Source organism: Narcine bancroftii, chromosome 1 (assembly GCF_036971445.1).
Source record: "Narcine bancroftii isolate sNarBan1 chromosome 1, sNarBan1.hap1, whole genome shotgun sequence".
Taxonomy (NCBI): domain Eukaryota; kingdom Metazoa; phylum Chordata; class Chondrichthyes; order Torpediniformes; family Narcinidae; genus Narcine; species Narcine bancroftii.
The window spans coordinates 422,710,747-422,731,719 of NC_091469.1; the positions used below are offsets into that span (position 1 = coordinate 422,710,747).

Consider the following 20,973-nt stretch of genomic DNA (forward strand, 5'->3'; position numbering starts at 1 on the left):
TTTCAGCTGCAGAGCCCCCATCACTTGTCACCATTCCATGGGTCATTTCCTCTGCTTCTCCTTCTCAGTCGAGGGATGGTCTCCCCATTTTCTCGTGCCCTGCTCCAGTCCTTCACTTTGATGGAGTCTACAATCCCCTCATGGCTGCTGCCATCAGAGGCACTACCATTTTAGGTGGTGGGATTTTAAGTAAAACTGCTCTTTTAACGGGCTGTTCAAAGCCAGAGCGGAGTTGACAGCAGTTGACTGGGTGGTTGGACCTCGTGAGAGCACTGTATCTCCGCTCCTCACGGGTCCGCACCAGCACTGTTCCAGTAGGTAATAAATATAGGGGAAAAGGAGGCAGATGTGGAGGGGATTTGAAGAAGTTTTTTTTCACCCAGAGGATGGCTGCATTTCGATTTCCAAGGAATAGAACAATATGGAACAAGCAGTGACATATGGAATTAGCACAGATGGGTATGATGGTTGCCATATAGTGAGTCAAAGAGCACATTTCTGCGCTCTAAGACAAAAGTCCACTGATTTAAATAAAAGTATTTTGCATTCTGTGCTAATAGGGAGTGGACTGATTTTCTTTTTCTTTTCCATAATGCAATTCTCATATCTCAATTACTCTGGCATTAATTTCTCTCAGACTAAGTGTACATTTTATGTTCCAATAGTTTTGATAAGGTAAGCTTGTAACACAAATATACAAGCCTGTTGGGAATTTAATAAAGCTTAATGACAAAATATAGTGAGTAAGGTAGGGCAGTTTAAAGGACATATACCTCATTTTTTATTTTAAGTAGAAGTACCAGTAAAGTCAAAGAATTTGGTCCAGAATTTTTACACTGCTTGACTAACATAGCACCAAGAGAAATTACTTGCAAAACGCATAGATAATTAATTTTTAAAAATAAGACACTTGTGCAGGATTTAAGAATGTTCTAAAAAGGTACAGTTCATCTCTGTAAAACCAGTTACCCTGATCTTGTGATGAAAAGGTTTTTCCTTGGAACTGCAGGCTTTACCTGTGTAGCTGGGCAAAAGACCAACATTCCAGAGCAATGACAAAAATCCAAAACCTTCTCTTCAGCTGAGCACTGATTATGGGACAGCTCCCCACCGATGGCTGTGAAATCAACCTGCTCAAACTGTGCCAATCCATTAATTTTAAGTGGCTGCTGAAGGTGGGATTGGTGGAGGAATAATACTTTTTTTTGACTGGGTTAAGTTTATTTAATGATTCCTAATGGCTCAAGTGTTTCAATTGGATTTTTGAACAATAAAATTGGTCGCGGTACTTTTAGAACTTCAGCATTTCAAGATACCTTGATGAAAGGCTCAAGCCTGAAATGTTGGTTTTGTATCTATATCTTTGCGATATAAAGTACATTGTTTGACCTGCTGAGTTTCTCAACCATTGTGCTTTTACTTCTATCACAGCATCTACAGACTTTCATGTATTACTTCAGAATTTCTTTGCACGTTGGTCAATCTGTTGGCCAGCAAGAAAACTGAGGGCCTGGTTCAACAATCTTGCAAAGTTTTTCTGGGAACAGGGCCTGTCAGTTTGGATCAGAGAGGTTCAAGCCAAACTGCATAGGACTTTGCACATCACCAAGGAGTTGCCCTCCCTACATCAGGCTGCATCCAAATAACCACCCAGGAGAAAACATTTCAGAGTGGGTGATTTGTAAACTTGACAGTTCTGAGAACAAAGCAGTTGTGCTATTAAAGTCTCAATCATATCAACTATAGAGCCTACATAACATCTTGTTTACAAATCAGATGCAAAGGCCAGCCTTAAATTTGTCATAAACTGTGCACTTTTGAACTGTTAAATTAGTCTAGACAATACACTCCCTCAGAAACAGGCCAATGAGAAATTTGGGCAGGAGAGAGATGTGGAACTAAAAAAGAATGAGGGAGACCACAGCTTCAATCACATCCAATCAGAAGTGTTGAGAGAGCCACTGGATCAGGGCCATGAAGTTAATCCTCACTAAAGCTTGCACTCACTGTGCTGGTCAGGATGCCCTGAGTCCTGCATCTCAGCCCTTGGATGCATTGCTTCTGTGGTACAGTCCATGCTGAAAATTTAGCAGCAAAATTTCGTTGCACAAGAGTCACAGAGGAGAGCAAAAACTCACATGTGGACCCTGGCATAGCAACCCATACAGAGCAGATGTTCTTTTTGAAATATGGGTATGTACAGCTGTGAGTAGGCAACCTCCAGGTTTAAGACTGCTATAATGAATCAGTACTCTTCAGGGTAGCATTGAGCAAGGTGCCAGTGAAGAATCAATACTACCCAGATCCTTTATCTTTAAACTAATCTGTAAACAATAACATGAACATTTGAGGCTCAATGTTGAGCAAATAAGTTATTCTAGAGACAACTCTTTTAAAACTTACAACTATTTTGTTCTAGGTGCTAAACTGAAAAATATAACTATTAAAACAGCAAAGAGAAATTCACAGCACAAGATTAAATGTTGAGCATCCAGACAAAGTGTGTGCCCTCAATCATTTACAGAGATTTCTGGGCCTTAGCAATCGTCATTTTTTAAAAACCATTTTAAAAAGCACACATCAGAGACAAATGGCATCACTGGCAACAAATTTCTGGTAAAGCATTTCCAAATGATTAACAAAGAGGTGCATCAGTAAGTAATTTCTGTTTTTCCTCTTTAGTCAAATGCAGTAAAAAAAAACAGATTTCATCAGTACAACCACCAATTTCAGCATGCCAATAAAGGCTGATGTCACATTTTAGCCTGGTAAGAAACTACCATTAGAATAAAAGACATACAAATGCCACTAACAAATGATAAGAGCAATATAGCAGCATCCACAGAGAAATGAACTACAGGTCTAAATTTCATCATGAATACTTTAACCTGTCCAAAGTATGACGTGGACAAACAGTGAATTTACAAAGAAAAGTAATTTAATTACAGTAACAACCAACAAATGACCAAAGCAATTTTTAGTTACACAGAAAATGAGCATATCCTGTGGTAGAGTGCATTATACCAACGTGCTGCAGAAACGAGCAGGCTGCGTAAACTGCCGAGTTTCTCCAGCACATTTTACTGCAGTACAAACCCGTAACCACAAGATGGCAGTGGACATTCAATAAAGGCATGGATTAAGCAATCAAAAAAGTTGAGCCAGATATAATTTTTATGGCAATTAATGAACAGTACATCATGGATTATTATAGGGATGCAAATTTTAAAAAAAAAAATCAAATTATCAAGTTTTGCAAGAGATATTTATTTAAGATGCAGTTCCTTAATTTGAAGTTCAGTACCAAGTGCAATATTCAAGATTCTTTTATGGTCATGAACAGCCGCAGACTCCTTTTTGATCCAACAGCATCCTGAGCTCCAGGTCCAAACCTCCATTACGATCAAGTACCCTTTAGATGTCTTTCTTACCCTCAGCACCCTATGAAATCCCAGCTCTGATACCTGGTTCCATGAGCCCCTCTCTAATGGCCTACATGGGTCTCCCCGCCGCAAGTTGCCCGCAGCCTATGCGAGTTCCTCAGCCACCGAGCTCCTTGCTGGTCACCATCCTGTAGGCTCATTTCTCTCCTTCTCAATGCGGGCGTGGGGGGAGGGGTGGGTGGGGTTCTCCCCATTTCTGCTGCTCTGCACAGACCGGTCCACTGCTCCCTAGAATCTGCAACACCTCGTGTCTACTGCCAAGCACAGGCACCACCATCTTGAATGCAGACCCATGTTTGCAGGTATTTTAATAAAAACACCATCAGCTTCTTTAACAGGCCATTTAAAGCCTTTTCAGAGCCATCGGCATTAGGACTGGGTGGTTGAACCCTTCCGAAAAGCGCTGTGTCTCCGCTCCCGTTCTCCTGGGTCTATACCAGCAGCACACTACTGTTGCAGCAGCTCTAGCAGTGCTGCCATTTAATGCCTCTCTTGATCTCTTTGACTAGTACGAGTGTAACTCAAATCATGTGGAATAAACAATTTTGCAAATATATTAGCTGTTATTTTCAGTTCTACCATTTGTGTACTAGCTTTAAGATTCATTACTTGGTGAAATGACAAAATGAGACAAGAGTCTCTGAGAATAAAAGATTATTGACCAGTCCTTTAGAACACAATGCTTCAGTTAAAGTTTGTACAAAGCAAAGGTAAAGATTCCATTATTGGCACTTTAAAAGTTGACAGCCCCATTAGTGTTAAGATTCAGACCAGAATGATATTCAAAGAGCTGAGAGCAAACCCTCCATGGAACAGAGCAAGAAACCAGCACTTTGCAAATACTCTGAGTATGCCAATTCCATCTGCAAGATCAATACTTGAAAGGAAAGAGAGAAATTAAAAATTGTTCTGGAATTACTGTTGCCTCTGTTTTGTGTCACTTTTCTGGAGCGGAGAACATGAAGGAATGCTGGCCTCCAACAAGTAACTTCGTTATCTCTAGGCTAACAAGCAAGCTCATTTGCCACAATTAATCACTTGGGAATTTGTAAGTAAAAATCACTGTACATACTTCTCTAGGAATTCCTGAAGTCCTTGACGACGTTGCTCCACAAGCTTGGCATTACTGCGACTGAAAAAAGGGATTTTAGGAGGAATCTCTGGTAAACTTCTGTAAAGAAAAGAACAGTAGCTTTTGTAGTGTTCAGATCAGATTACCTTCTATATTCAATCAAGTAACATTTTCATCTTATCTGATCACCGGCAAAGGGGGCAGGGTGAGGGGGAAGTTTCATGAGAACCTCGAAAACATGCAACTAACTTTACTGTAAAAGTCCAAATAACAGGAAGGATGTGTGCATTGCACAACCAAGACAAAGCTGAAGATCAAAATGTACATTGTTGGCTCATAAACTAGTTTACTGGCAACAATAGGATTCCAGCTTTAACAATAATACTCACGCTTTAACAATTTTAGCCCTAATAAATGATTTCTACTCCTGATCACTCTGCAGCCAACACAAAGTAGACATAGTGATATCAAACTGAGCAAGACTGAGTGGTGGGAAAAAAAATCTAAATCTGATCAACATCAACCAATGTTGATGTGCAAATATCTCATGATAGTTCAGGCATTTTTGAAAAGAGTTAGCGCAGAGACTTGTGAGATCTGGATAAAAGCAGATGCTTTTATATTTTATGTTGGGTTTTCCAAATCAAATTACCATTAATAGATTGACAAATCATCTTCCTATCAATGGCTGGTTGAAAACCAAAGTTAGTAGACTGGGTGGAGACAAGAAAATAAAATCATACATCAACACTGCATTGTCTTGTAGTCGTTGCCTAAGCCAGGCAAATTCCTTGTAACGTCTTCTGACACATGACGTCTTCTTCGTAAAACACATGCTATTGGTCTACATAAAAGAAAATAAATAATTTAATTGGGACAAGCAAATGAAAGATTTACCCCATCCATTGATATTTCATTTAAATACTTTAAACAGAAAAATACAGCCACATTGAAGTATAAACAGAATTGGCAACTTAAATAATGTTATGAATTCTGTTCTATAACATATTGCTTACATATGCCCGAGGACAGATTTTATTCAAATTTTGGGTATCTCATTAATGTGCACGTCGAGGAATAAATTACTGTGCAACCGATAGCAAGGGAAAAATCTGACTATAGATCAAAAATGAATTACAGGAATAAAATTATGTTGAGGGCTTTGGAGTCAGTTTTAAACAAAACTTGTACACTATGGAAACCAAGCAAAACCAGAAATAAAACCTCAGACTTTCAACACTAAAAATGGATGGTACACACACCACCAAAGTAAGCAAAGATTTTCTGCAATGACTATGTGCTAGAAACAGGGTTCAAGATTTTATTTAACTGACATTTCTAATAATGGCAACTTTTTTACTGCAATAGTATTAATAAATGTGCAACGATCCAAGGAAGATAACTGACCAACCTTAGAAAAGTCTTGCCATTAATTTAAATTTAGGCGAACAGCACAGTAACAGGCTCTACTGGCCCATGAGCCTGTGCCTCCACCCCTCACATATACAATAATTAAAATCTACAAGCCCTGTATATTTTTGAAGGATGGGAGAAAACCCAGAGAACCCAGAGGAAGCCGACCCAAACACGGGGAGAACGTACAAACTCCTTACAGACAACTTCAGATTTGAACCCAAGTTGCTGGTTCTGTAAAAGTGTTGTGCTAACTGCTACACTAACCACGCTGCTCAATCATTTTGAAAACAGCATATATTGTGAAAACAAGTATTCACAAAATAGTTAGAAAGCAGTTATACAGTAACCGATAGCAGTTTGATCCTAAACCTTGGTCAACATCAAAAGATTGCCTAACTTGTGGAGCTTATAATATGGGAAAGATCAGGAACAATGCGTTTAACGAAATGCTAAATGATTAAATGTACTTACAAGAACACAAATTTCATAATCTACAAAGGACTGCCAGGAATCTTCCTCTTGGATTCTTGGGTCTCTCACCCACACAGTGATGAATTCCTGATATGGCATATTAGAGAAAGTCACTAGAATGATCACTTCACACCAAAATGTGGCATTAATATATAAGCTTGCAGAACATTACACAATTTTCCCAGAAGCTAGACATGTTGAGTCATAGTGCATTTTTTTTTCCACATTTATGCTGTGTTATCAAGTTGAATCAGTTTAAGCAAAAGTGGAAATTACTATCGTCCTGGAATCCAGAATGAGAACCTTTCCCAATCCCCCCCGCCCCCCCTTCCCCACCCCACTCTATTTCCACAACAGGACAGCAGATAATAGAACAAAGCCTCAGGTTTAGTTGTCCATTGCCCACTTGTTCATCTCTTTCAGACAATTCATTTTCACCCACAAGTTTATTATGCCCAACCCAATAGAGCAGTTTTTCCACATCAGCCGAGATCTAGAATCTTCAATGCAGGTTAAGTGTTTAAAGAATCAGAGTTTGCTCCTTCACAAGTTATTTTGGCATTCACTTGCCACTGAAATGTTCAATGCTGACCATAACATTTTTAAGCCAGTTGTGAAAGCAAGACTAATGGATTTACAGTATCTGGATTTCAATCTGCTCGATTTCTTATCTAATGACTGGTTCTTTCATGTTGAGGATATTAATCAGCTCGTAAATATTGTTTTAAGCATCACATAGCAACTGTTACTGTGCGCAGCTGGTCCCAAATTATCACACGCAAACATATGCTATGTGAAAAGCTGTTGTCCACTGGGACCCTCACCTGGTCAGCCAGTGAAAAAAATTAACTCAGCTCGTGACCTCAATATCCACCTTCATCTAAACTTGAAAAAAAAGATGAATTCCAAATGCAAAGTGGAAGTAATGCTCAAGAATTTTAACAGCAACTCACTCGATAGGCACCCCATCCCCAGCCTTTCACTCACTCCATCACCAACACATAGTAGCAGCAGCAGTTTGAAACATCTACAGGATGCACCAAAGCAACTCATCAGGATGCCTTAGAAAAAACACAGAAATGCTGGAGAAACTCAGGAGGTCAAACAGTGCCTTTATGTAGCAAAGGTGAAGATAAATCACCAATGTTTCAGGCTTGTCCTTCATCAAGGTGTGGGGGAACATGAGAGATGTCTGAACAAAAGGAAAGGAGGAGGGGGGGGGGTGTTGAGGGTGGGAGAAGATAGGTGGGGGGGAGGTGGGAGTCTAGGCTAGGTAGAGAGAAAAAGGAAGTAGAAAGTAGAATAACTAGTTAAAGTCAGGGGTAGGGGGGAAAAAGCAAGCTTATTAGTGGAATACAGTGAACTCAATGTTAATGCCCTGGGGTTGGAGGGTACCCAGATGAAAAATGAGCTGTTGTTCCTTAGAAGGCACCTTCCAAACCCATGAGTTCTACCGGGTAGAGCAAGGGAAGTGAAATCATGGGAGCACCACCACCTGGAGGAAACCCTACAAGCCACACCATCTTGAGTTTGAAATACAACCTGCTCTTTCACCACTTCGACAAAGGCATAAATTATCTTCCTAAAAGCATTGATGACATACCCATACCTCAAGGACTGCAGTGGTTCAAGGCGGCAGCTCATCACCACCTTCCAAACTGCAATTTTGGATGGGCAATTAAATGCTGGCCCAGCCTTTGGAGCCCAAATTGTTTTAAAAATTAAAACAAAATCACAGCTGTTCTGACCATAACCTCAATTCCCAATCCAATTGAACCATTTATGACCTATAACCCACCCCCCCTTGGTCATTAAGTTTTCAATCCAACAAAGTCTTGTCCACGTGGAGTTTGCGCATTCTCCCTGTGGCCGCATGGGCTTCTTCTGGTGCCTCCCTCATCCAAGGCAGATGCTGGTTTGTATGTTAACTACCACTTGCATGTAGGAGATGGTAGAATCTGGAGAGGAGAATGTAGGGTGAACAAACACTGGATCAATGCAGGATTAGTGCAAATGGTGGTTGGTGCACCATGGACTTGGTGGGCTGAAGGACAACTTCTTCTGCTGTATCTTTCTGTGACTGTGGCTTCTGCATTAAAACATTCAAAGACTGCTTCTTCTACCCTTTCAGGAAGAGTTCCAAAGATTCACAGCCCTCAGGAAAAAGTTTCACCTTCTCTGGCTCAAATGGGAATTGAGTTCAGGACACACGAGGTAATGTTACAGTTCTATAAATCACTGGTGAGACCACACTTAGAACTGTGTGGTTCAGTCACCTCATTACAGTCAAGACTGGAAGCTATGGAGAGGGTGTGCAGAAGAGATTTAGCAGGATGTTGCCTGGATTTGAAAATATGACATGAGGCAAGGTTAGCAGAGCGAGGACTTTTCTCTTTGAAGCAAAGAATGAGAGGTGACTTGATAGAAGTCTACAGCATTATGAGGGCATAAAAAAGGTAAACAACCCACACCTTTTTCCAAGGCAGGAGTAACAAACACCAGCGCCAGAGGACATTGGTACAAAGTGAAGAGAAGAAAGTTTAGGTGACGCATCAGGGTAATTTTTTTTCTTTCCCCCCCCCCCCTACACAAGAGGGTTGTGGGTGCCTGGAATGCATTGCATGGGGTAATAGTGGAGACTGGAACAATATGGATATTTAACAAACTCATACATGGATTAAAGAAAAATAGAGAGTTATGAAATAGGGAGGGTTTAGGTTTTTTTTTGGCCACAACATTGTAGGCTGAAGCACCTGTACTATGCTGTAATATTCTACGGGTGATCTCTTATTTTAAAGAGTAAACCACCCCAACCAATTTTAGATTTCTCTGCAAGAAGAAACATTTTCTCCATGTGTAATCTGTTAAAACCCTTCAAGGTCTCACACACTGTAATCAAGCCTCATCTCATTCATCTAAACTCCAACAGATAAAAAGCTGGCATGTACAAACTTCCTCACCTTAAGCAATCCCTTACTAATCACAGACCACTGATGGCATAGGGATTACTTAAAGTGGTATGTAAGTGGAAAGAAAAAGGTTGAGAACCACTGTTCTAGACTAAAAGGTTATCTTGCTTGTGAAGTCAGAGCTTGCTGTTATAATATGGTGGCAGTTCCATGTTCCTAACAATAAATATACTGTCTGTAGAGCATTAAAATTTCATAGCCCTAGAAAGATTTCAGTCTTTTAAACATAACAGCTACACAGAGCTGGGTTTCTCAAGGATTCTGATGGCAAAAAGGGCTCCCGAGCGCTAAAGGCTTCCTGATTGTGTTGGAGGTTTTGATCTGGAGCTCAGATTGCTGATAGATTGAATGGGAGTCTGTGCAGTTGCAGGGGCAACAGGAGTGCTGGAGGTGAATCCACGGACACTCAGTGACTGCCTTTTGCTTCTTTTTCTCTCATACTTAAGGGGCAACTCTTTGCCTTGTGGCAGGCAGAAGGCAATTTTGTGTAACATGTACTGTATTACATGATATTAATGGAAACTTGAATCTTACCTTTATTTCAACCTTCATCTCATTTTCCATCACTTCTGAATGGTCTAGATGAGAAATTCATAAGTTATCTTAATATTTAGACATAAAGCTCACAAAGACTGCGAAGAGTACTTATCAACTATAAAAGTGGATAGAGTACATCAATGGCCTTTCTACTACTGTTGTTAAAATTTCACATTTGAAATTTGTATTATGTAAACAGTAGCCAGAATATTCAGTCAAGTAAATGCAAACACAAGGGTCTGGAATTTTACCTTCCCCTTTCTAAACCTCTCCACATCCATCTATTCTTAAATATTCCCAATGACTTGGCCTCCACAGCTGTCCGTGGCAACAAATTCCATAGATACATCATCCTCGAGGTAAAGACTGTCCTGAAAAATCATGCAACTATGGCATTAAAGGCCATGAGAAATTGAGGGATAGCAGCCTGGCCGGCCCAAGAGCCCCAACCACCACTTAATATGCAAGGCATATCCTGGTTCAACTTCAAAAAAATACATTTTGCCCTTGTCCAAATTAAATTTTATCTGTCATCCCTTGACCCACTTTACCAGTTGATTCACATCCTGTTGCAAGCTCAGACAATCGTTGACAATACCAATATCATCACTGTTTGGTGTCATTTGTAAACTTCCTAACGATCCCACTTACATCCATTTATGTACTCATCACAGGCCTCCAAGCCAAATTACAACCCTCCACAACACAGTGTAACTCCTACCATCGAGTCAATTTTGTATCCAATTGGCCAGCTCATTCTGGATGCAAATATGATCAAATCTTCCTGATCAGCTGGGATCTTGTGAAAAGCTTTGAAAGTCCATTGGTCAATGTTGACACTCTTGGTCCCCTCTTCAAAAAGCTCTTATTCATAAAACCAACAATTACAGAGTTGTATCCCACAAGTATATTCAGGAAATGACACTTCCCAAACTCAAAAATTGTACTTGCATTCTAACAGCAGATAATCAATGTTCATTTTCCGATATTTTTTGCACTGCAAATTTTATTATCATTGCCTCAATATTATGTTGTTAGTGAAGTTATGATTTAGAGTAATTCTTTCATCCAAAACCATGAACTATATAAAGCAGATATACAAGAGGTCTGAACACCATTTCCAATTGATTAGAGGGAAAAAAATGTATTAAGCAGTATCAGTCAAGAAGGCTGCTTTATCCTGGATGGTGTTGAGATGTCAAATGCTGTTACAGAATGCTGCAAATTAAGTAAAGGGTATACCATCAGACTGGACCTTGTATTTGGCAGAAAGGCTAGCATGAAGAATATCCAGCATCTCGCAAATCCAAATGGAGAGGGGAGATGTGGTTGTCCGACAAGGGATAAAGGACAACTCAGGAGGTGAAGGGGAGATTGGGGATAAATAAGATAGAAATAGGAGAATAAGGAAAATGTTAGATGTTGTAGGAATGTTGTCTTATGAAGAGTTGAAAATAAGAAAACAGAAATGGAAAAGGAGGAAAGGTAATGATGGAAAAACGGAAAGAGAAGATAAACAAAATATAAAAGGGCTACGCTGAACTATATGTCTTTAAATATTAATGGAATACATAACCAAATTAAAAGGAAGAAACTACCAAATTTAAATGAATAAATGTATTCCATTAGAAAAAAAAATAACATATTGGTTAAGAAATAATATTGAAATATTCGAACAAGTATAGGAGCCTTACATTAAATACAATAGCGAAAACCTACCGGGGACAAACATTACCTAAGTTGATAGAAGGAGAAGGAAAGAAAAGAATGGACTCAGTAGAATTTCTGGTGTAATTTTGTTGAATGACAACATTGTCTGACTGGATTAATGCAACCTAGATTGTATACCTAAAATGGATGAGAGGGGGGGGGTGGGGGGGTGGTTTGGGAGGAAAGGGGGGGGGGGAGAAAAAGTCACTGTATATGTGTGAAAAGAAATAGTGTATATCATGGCTAATGTGATTTATGGTGTGAAAAATAAAAAAATTTAAAAAAAAAAAAAAAAAAAAAGAATATCCAGCATCCAAGTTCCTGTCATCATATTATTACATAACTGGTACAATAAATTCCAGTCAGAACAACCCTCAGGATGCAATGGTAGCATTTAGCAGAGATGGTTATATGTCACAAATGTAGCTCGGCAAGACTGAATGATTTCTAGTTCTGGCCAAATGCACGTAAAATGCATGGACTAGTGCATCATTTGAGAAAATGCAAGTGAAAGTCAAAATTCCACAATCTTGAGCAGACATGTCTACATCTTACTTTAATGCAAGTCGATTAAGGCAGCGGCTAAAAATGGCTAGCAACTAGCTAGTGGAGTGTTTCCAGCTCAGTTCAAGTTCACATTTATTGTATCCAAAGAGTCACAGCAGGACCTTTGGCCCAACTCACCTGCGCTAAATAACTGCTATGTGTTTGTCATATGTTACTGGCACTGCTCCAATATAAAGGACAGTCATTCACCATAGAAACAAAGATCTTTAATCCTGCAACATGATTTGGAGCCTAGTGGTGAACATTAGTTTAAAGATTAGCAGAAAGTGAAGCAAATTGATAATACTGTTGATGGCACTTTCCTATGACTAAGTACAGACTGGTGAGGAACAAATTCTACAACTAAATTGGTCCAAATTTTGTAGCTGGAATAATTATGGATGAACTGGAATTGCTTGGCCAGAAGCTTATATCTGTGCCTGAAGTACATTTTCATCACTGCTGAAATCCCCAACCTTTGCTGGAATTCTTACATAAAAAATACAAGAAACAGAGCAGGCTGTATACTCCTCACTCCTGCTTGATCTTTTACCTCAGCACTACTTTCCTCCAGGAACCACATTTCCCTAGATGTCCCTTCATCCCAGAGACGGTTGAAGCAGACAGAAATGGGGAGTAGCACAAGACATAGGAGCATAAATAGGCTATTCAGCCCATCGAGTCTGCTCTGCCAATCATGAGCTGATCCATTTTCCAACTCAGCCCCAATGGTCTTTCTCCTCATGACCTGATGCCCCTGCTAATCAAGAACCCATCAATCTCTGCCTTAAATACACCCAATAACCTGGCCCCCTCAACCACCTGTGGTAACAAATTACAGACCACCCTCTGGCAGAAGCATTTTCTGTGCTGAGTGTATGCCCCTCAAACCTGAAGTTGTGCCCTCTTGTCCTAGACTATCCCACCATGGAAACAATCTTTCTACATCTACTCAGTCCATACCTTTCAAAGTTTGAAATGTTTCAATGAGATTCACCCCCCCCCATTCTCCTAAATTCCAACAAAGAGCTGTCAACCGATCCTCATATGAATCCTTCCATTCCCAGAAACATCCTAGTGAACTTCCTTTGAATGCTCTTGAATAAGGAGCCCAAAACTGCTCACCAATGTTTTATAAAGCCTCAATATCACATCCCTGTTCTTGTTCTATTCCTTTTGAAATTAAGGAATTACATTTGCCTAATTCACCATCTTAACATGCAAGTTTACCTTCAGGCTATCCTGCATGAGGACTCCCAAATCCCTTTGTATCTGGGTATCTTTGCTATATAAAGGACACTGTTTGACCTGCTGAGTTTCTCCAGCATTGGGTTTTTACTAAAAAAAGCAAAGGGCACTCCACAATTTTTAAAAAGGAAGGGTAACAGCAGAAAGGAGATTACAGATCTGTTAGCCCAAGATCACTGCTTGGGAAGTTGTTGGGAGTCTTATTGTCAAGAATGTGGTTATGGAGTACCTGGAGGTGCATGACAAGATAGGCCAAAGTCAGCACGGTTTCCTTAAGGGAGATTTATGCCTGACAAACCTACTGCAATTTTTTTTGAGGAAACCACAAGCCAGCTACAATATACGTTGTATATTTGGACTCTATAAAGACTTTTGACAAGGTGCAGCACATAAGGCTTCAGAACAAGATGAGAGTCCATAGAATTACAGAAAAGATACAATTTACTGTCATGTAACAAAACAATTGTAATATTACACAAAACTGTCTTTAGTCTGCCATAAGACAAAGATTCACCATTTCATTAGCATGGCCTGGCACCCTTTAAAGTTGGAAAAAGAGAAGCAAAAGGAGTCCCCAGAGACACCGAGTGTCCATGGATTCGCCCACAGCGCTCCCGCAGCTGCAAAAGACTTCAGTTCAGTTCAAACCATCAGCAACCCAACCCCAGATTCAAACCTCCGCACAAGAATCACTACCCAGTGCCCTTCAGCCCTCCTTGACCTTAGCATCCTCTCGAACTGACATTCCAATACCTGGATCTCATAAGCCAGTCTCCAGGTGCGAGTCCTTTGATCTTAAGTTGCCAGCAGCCCACAAGTCACCAACAGCCTGCTGCTTGTATGCGTCCTTCAGTTGTAGAGCCCATTGCTGGTCTGCCACAGTGGCCATTACTTCACAACATGGGGGGGTGGGGATGTCTCCCCGTTACTGGTGCCCTACATCAATTCACTGCTCCCCAGTGTCTGCAACCCTGAGGCCACTGCCCAATACAGGCACACCGTCTTGAGCCCCGAACCCCATGTTTGCAGGATTTTGAATAAAACACTTATGGCTCCTTTAACATGCAATTTTAAGCCCGAATTAAGCCATCGCAGTATGACTTGGGAATAGGACCCCATGGGGGAGCTCTGTGCTTCCGCTCCCTGCTCTCCTGGGTCCACACCAATGGCAGCGCTGCAGTTACAGTATCTCCAGCTGCGCCATCACACAGAGAGTGGGAATAAGGGATTCTATCATCATTAGCTACGAGTTACGGATGGTGTTTCATGGGGGTCAGTGTTGGGGCCACTTTCTATGTTGTATGGTAATGATTTGGATAGTCATATAAATGGCTTTGTGGCTATGTTTGCAGATATTATAGACACAGGTGGAGGAGCAGGTAGAGAGGAGGACTGGAAAAGTTGTAGAGAGACTTGGATTGATCAAGTGAATGAGCAAAGAAGTGGCAAATTAAATACAATATTGGAAATGGTACAGTCATGCACTTTGGTAGAAGGAATAAACGAGCAGTCTATTATTTGGATGGGGAGAAAATTCAAAATTCAGAGGTGCAAAGGGGCTTACAAGTCCTCATGCAGAATACTCTAAATGTTGACCTCCATGTTGAGTTGGTGTGAAGGTGTTGAGAGTAAAGAAACAGGTTTAGCGGGTCTCAAAGGCAAGGACTCTTGACACGCAGTTTTGGTAGGGAAGGATTTTATTTATAGAAGTGTGGGAAATGGTAACAGATGTGCACGCGCGCACGCGCAGTTTACAGCAACCGTGGGAAGCAGACAAACATGGGGAAAATAGCTTCTTGAGAACAAAATACGCACACACACAATGAACTGGTACATACAATGATCAAAGAAGAATCACTATGATACCCTACTATCCCTTGACTCAGTGCAGACACAGCTCTATATTACAATGGACACTAATTAAAAGCTCCGAACCCTTTTAACAATGCACATCTTACCAACAGTTTCTCCAGTGCCTTTCCACTTTTCTAGGCCTGGAGTGAAACTGGGGTGGGTGGGGGGGGGGGGGTGGCAAGCTGGCAAAGAGGGAGAACAAAAAAAAAAAAACACATGCACCTTTATATTGCTGGAGGGTCCAGCCCAGGTCATTAGTAGGAGTCAAATTACTTGGTGCCAGGAGGGTTAATCCATTTACAACAGTCAATGGCCCAAGGCCAAGTACAGGCAGGCTGGAGAGGCCAGTCCAGGTAAATTTACATGGACCCATCAGCAAGGTGTGCACTAATGGGTGGGGCAGAACCAAACCTTGATTGGCAGCTGGTGTGTCCTCTGACTAAGTAGAGGGTAGTGCTGTCACGTGACAGCACAACATTCTTCCCAATATAGAGGTGAATTCAATGTTGGCATTCCTATCTAGAGGAATAGGATACAAGAGCAGGGATGTGATGTTGAGAGTTTATAAGGCACTCATGAGACCTCACATGGAGTACAGGTTGCAGTGTTGGGCTCCCTATTTAAGAAATAATGTGCTGGCATTGGAGAGGATTCAGAGAAGATTCACAAGAATGATTCCTAGAATCAGAATTTATTGACATGAACACATCACAAATTTGTTGTTTTGCGGCAGCAATACCAGTTCAAATATTGCTATAATTACATTTTTTAAATAAATAAATTACTGCAAAAGAAGCACAAACAAGGTAGTGTCTGTGGTTCATGTCCATTCAGAAATCTGATGGCAGAGGGGTAGAAGGTGTTTTTGTGCCACTAGGTGTTTGTCTTCAGGGTCCTGTACATCCTTTTTGATGATAGCAGTGAGGAGGGCAATGACCTGGGAGGTGAGGGTCCTTGAAGATAGAGGCTGGTTTCTTAAGACACCATCATTTGTAGAATGAGGATTGATAACCATGATAGCTCTGGCCGAGTTCACAACTTTGTAGTCTTTACCTGTCCTGTGTATTGGCACATCTATACCAGACAAAGATACAACCAGTCAGAATGTTCTCCATGGTACACCTGAAGAAATTTGAGAGTCTTTTAGATGACATACCAAATATCCTCAAACTCCTCATGAAGTATAGCCACTGGAGAGCCTTCTTTATGATTGCATTGAGATGGAGGCACCAGGACTGATCTTCATGTTGACATCCAAGAATTTGATGCTCTTAATCCTTCCACCACTGACCCCTCGATGAGGACTGGTCATGTTCTCTTGATTTACACGAGGATTAGCACATGAGGAATATTTGGCAGCTCTTGGACTTGCTCCTTGGAGTTCAAAAGAATGAGGGGAAACCTCATAGAATCTTTTTGAATGCTGAAAGGCTTGGAGAGGCCCATGGTGGATGAGAATGTGAGGACTGAAACAGAGATATGGAGAAACTTCTTTGGCCAGAGAGTGATGAACCTTTGGAATTTGATACCACAGACAGCTGTGGGGAACTGTGAAAGTTTACAATACTGACAACTCAAATGTCCACTTCAACCATCAGCAAAAAAATACCTTCTGAACCTTGGAATGAAACTGGATATCAGAATAACTACATTATAAACTTAGTTGGATGCAAGACTGCAGGTATTCACCAGTAAATCTATTTTAGCAAATCTATCAAATAAACAAGCAGGCAAACAAAAAGTCCAATGTTTGAACCAGTGTTTAATTAAATGTTGACCACAAGTTTAGAAAAATGAGATCAATGACTAACTTCCGCACAGACATCCTCCAGTTCTGGAGGGTCATTGATGTGAAACATTAACCATTTTTCTTTCCACTGAATGCTATCTGACCAGGATGAATACTCAGAACTCTTCTGGTTTTATCAGGAGTTATTCAAGGACCAATTTGAATAGGCCAACACAAATTATCAGGTTCTGCTGTAATATTCATGGTGACAAACAACATTCATTGCACCTGTATAAAGAGAATATTCAGCAATGATAAAATAACTAGAGAAGACTGAATGCCACCAAAACAAAGAAATACAGGAAAAGAACTTTTAAAAGATGGGATTCCAACATACTGCTATGTCAGTTCAAAATTGGACAAATTTTCGAATGACAAAACACAATTAGGAAACTTTAGAGATAATGATAAGCAAGTACCATAGATTTTGAAAACATGGAACCACACCATTTTTAAAAGGAGAAGTTTACGATTCACAATATTAGCTAATAGCTCACTGCATAAGCAACTTATGTTCAATCCTGATCTTGGGTCTGATCTATATGAAATGTGTTTGTTCTCCATCATGACAAAAGTTGCTATTGGGTTCTCCAGTTTCCTCACATACCTCAAAGATATGCTGGTTGGTAGGCCATTTAGCTGATGCGATAGAATCGGGTGGAGTTGATGGGTATTTGAGAGAGAAAATAGGTTACCAGAAAATAGGATTGATAGAATAGCTTTGGAAGTTGACATTGACTTAAAGGGCAAATTATCTCTTATAATGTTGTTATAATATGAAAAAAACAAATGAAGTACGCAGAGGGAAACCATTCCTATGAGTAGTGATTGGCAAAAAAACAAAACTAAAATGAAAAACTACTAGTTTTAATGAATATAAGTGGTTAAAATCTGGAATGTGCCAGAGTTAGCCCTGGAGGGAAATTCAATAGACGTGGTTAAAAGTCAACTAGAAAAGCATTTGAAAGGAAAGAATTCACAGTACATGCTTAGGTCTGGATAGATTGGTTTTATATGAAGTTGTTATGAACTAGATGCTCTGAATCTTATTCTACCATAGTGTAAACATGCTCTGATTTTATGAAGTTACAGGACCACTAAAAATCAACACTTTGAAGTGCTGAATTGCATTTTTAAACTTTTTTTGTTAAAGGAATTTACATATAGCTTCCTTGAGTGCTCCTTCAAAGAGCAAAATCTGATTCCTTTTATTCTTCTGCTAGTGTGTTTCTCTTCTGGCTTCCAATAGACAATGAAATTCCTTAGTGCTCAGGTCTGGATCTTGGTGCCTTAAACCACACGATTATTTTTATTATCGTCGAGGAAAAGAGAACCAAAATTAGGCTAGGTGGATTTTCCAACAATTTATACATCATTCCGTGGCCAATCAAATGCACAAAATACAGAATGATGAAGTATTCAGGTCAAATAAGAAAACCGTACAGCCAGATGGGAGATTAAAAGTGCTTGCATGAAGTCACTGTCCTGTCAATGGTACAAAATGTTATTTTGCAATTTGATGCCTTTATGGATCAGTTTTTTTTAAAAGAATTTTGGCAAGAGTACAATAGATCAAAAGTAATGCTCTATATCAAATTATTCTAATTCTCACAAGGAGGAAGGCATCGCTAAAACGGTGTGTCATTATTCTGAAGCTGTTCTAAATGGCTGTTCCCCATTTACAAATGCTGTTTACCATTAGATTTCAAATAAAGAAAATTGCACTGGTGAAGAATTGCAAGATCCCGCAACCTCGCAGCAGATACTCTTCTTACAACACACAACCATTCTACTCTGCTCTCCCTGCATTCTTGACACTTTTTATATTACAAATATTTCTCTTTTAAAAGCTGCATGAATGTTAAAGATAACCAGTTAGTTTGCTCACAGAACCTCTCACTGTACTAGGTATATTTTGTGACAAATAAATTAACTTGTGCACCAGATGGAATAGGTACCTTTGTTGGATACCTGCTCCAAATGCATTTTGATACAATTCCCCCTTGAAAACTATTCCATATCCTGAGCCGTATTGAACTGCTTTTTTCCCCCAAAAGGAAAACACTGCATAAATGGCAGTCAGGAAAGAATCCTTAAAAAGACATTGTTCAATCTTCCACAATTCCTGATTAAAGTCATTAAAAATCTGTGCGGCCAAAATTGAAGCCAGAAATAATCAGGAGCATAAATTAATGAACGTGTAGGATCCCCTTTTTAAAGCCATGGAGAGGGGTTGAAAATATAGCCTTTTAAATTGGCAGTGGTGGCACTGGGTTTAAGTTAACAATAGTTTTTGTCCTTTAAACTGATAAACACGCTGCTGAAGATCCAGCTGCGCTGGGTGGGTCACGTCTCCAGAATGGAGGACCATCGCCTTCCCACGATCGTGTTCTAGGGCGAGCTCTCCACTGGCCACCATGACAGAGGTACACCAAAGAAGAGGTACAAGGACTGCCTAAAGAAAGCTCTTGGTGCCTGCCCCATTGACCACCGCCGGTGGGCTGATCTCGCCTCAAACCGTGCATCTTGGCACCTCACAGTTTGGCGGGCAGCAACCTCCTTTGAAGAAGACCGCAGAGCCCATCTCACTGACAAAAGGCAAAGGAGGAAAAACCCAACACCCAACCCACCAATTTTCCCCCGCAACCGTGTCTGCCTGTCCCGCATCGGACTGGTCAGCCACCAACGAGCCTGCAGCTGACGTGGACATTTACCCCCTCCATAAATCTTCGTCCACGAAGCCAAGCCAAAGAAGATGGCACTGGAATTTGACCTGTAATTGTTGGTTGTCACTTTTCAGCAGAAGTGAGGGCATTAACAGAAGCCAACACCATCACACTGGAGGCAGGTCAGAGAAATGGAGAAACAATATAGTAAATGTTAACATTCAAAAGTCACTCAAAAAAAAACAAGCAACACAAAAAAAAACAGAAACCTAACGTATTATTTTGATTAAATTAGAGAATCTGACAATAAACAAGAGATCTTTCAGTTCCTTTTGAGTGTGCCAAATTAGATAAGAATGGAAGGATAACGGATGGTCAACTCATTCACTATAAAAGAAATGAAAAAAGGACTACAGAACTAATTATCATTATTAAATTGAATCAAAAGAGAACAATATCCAAACCAATGCTTAATCAATTAAAGACCACAAAAACTAGGAAGGTTATTTGTAATGGATCATTTTTTATTCCATTGTCCCAAGAAATGAACATTTTAAATGTCAAAACCAAATGGCAAATAGGTATCTACAAGGAAATCCCACTAATACACATGGCCTAACCAACCAAAGAAGACTGCACGTTTGGAGTAAAACACAAAAGCCTGCAGACATCGTGATTGAAGTTAAAAACCCAGTGCTGCATAAATTCTGCAAGTCAAATAGTGTATAGAGCAAAAATTAAAATACAGACTTGAGCCCTTCATCATGGCATGAGCAAAATGTAGGCAGGCATCTGAACAAAAGGAGATGGCCAAAAAATACCATCACGAATGGAATTTAAGTTCTGTAAGAGTTGGTACCTTCAGCAGACAAATGTGAAATTGAAATATAGGAAGAGGAGCTGATTTTTTTTTTAAAACTGTCAGTTGAATAATTCCAGCATATGCAATGTTTTTAAGTAGTATTACGTGGTCCCATTTTCATTTGTATTTTACTGGGACTGTCACTTTAAGAGTTTAAAATTTAGCTTAGTCTTAATAGTGTATTAATAGACGTAATTTTAATAAAGTTATCAATGCTTTATAGTCACTATAGGTTTGCTCTATTAAAATAATAATCAGGGACTGGTAGAATTGGTAAGGGTCCCACGATGTCTATACACTTTTTTATTTAAAAAGTTTGGTTGAGAACAAATAGACTACTGTGCATGCAGGTTTATTTACCGGTTTAGTTTTTACAGCATATTATTATTC

At 40.0% G+C, this 20,973-nt stretch overlaps 1 protein-coding gene across 1 annotated transcript in view; it reads right to left on the minus strand.

Annotated features, from left to right (window-relative positions):
• snx10b (sorting nexin 10b) overlaps window positions 1-20,973 on the minus strand; it is an 80,088-nt gene that overhangs the window by 8,380 nt on the left and 50,735 nt on the right. Inside the window, exons 2-5 of the mRNA XM_069914135.1 lie at window positions 9,906-9,949; window positions 6,403-6,489; window positions 5,259-5,359; window positions 4,516-4,614 (exon numbers count right to left, since the gene is read on the minus strand). Coding sequence (XP_069770236.1) covers window positions 4,516-4,614; window positions 5,259-5,359; window positions 6,403-6,489; window positions 9,906-9,949 — 331 coding nt within the window. The remainder of the gene's footprint in view (window positions 1-4,515; window positions 4,615-5,258; window positions 5,360-6,402; window positions 6,490-9,905; window positions 9,950-20,973) is intronic.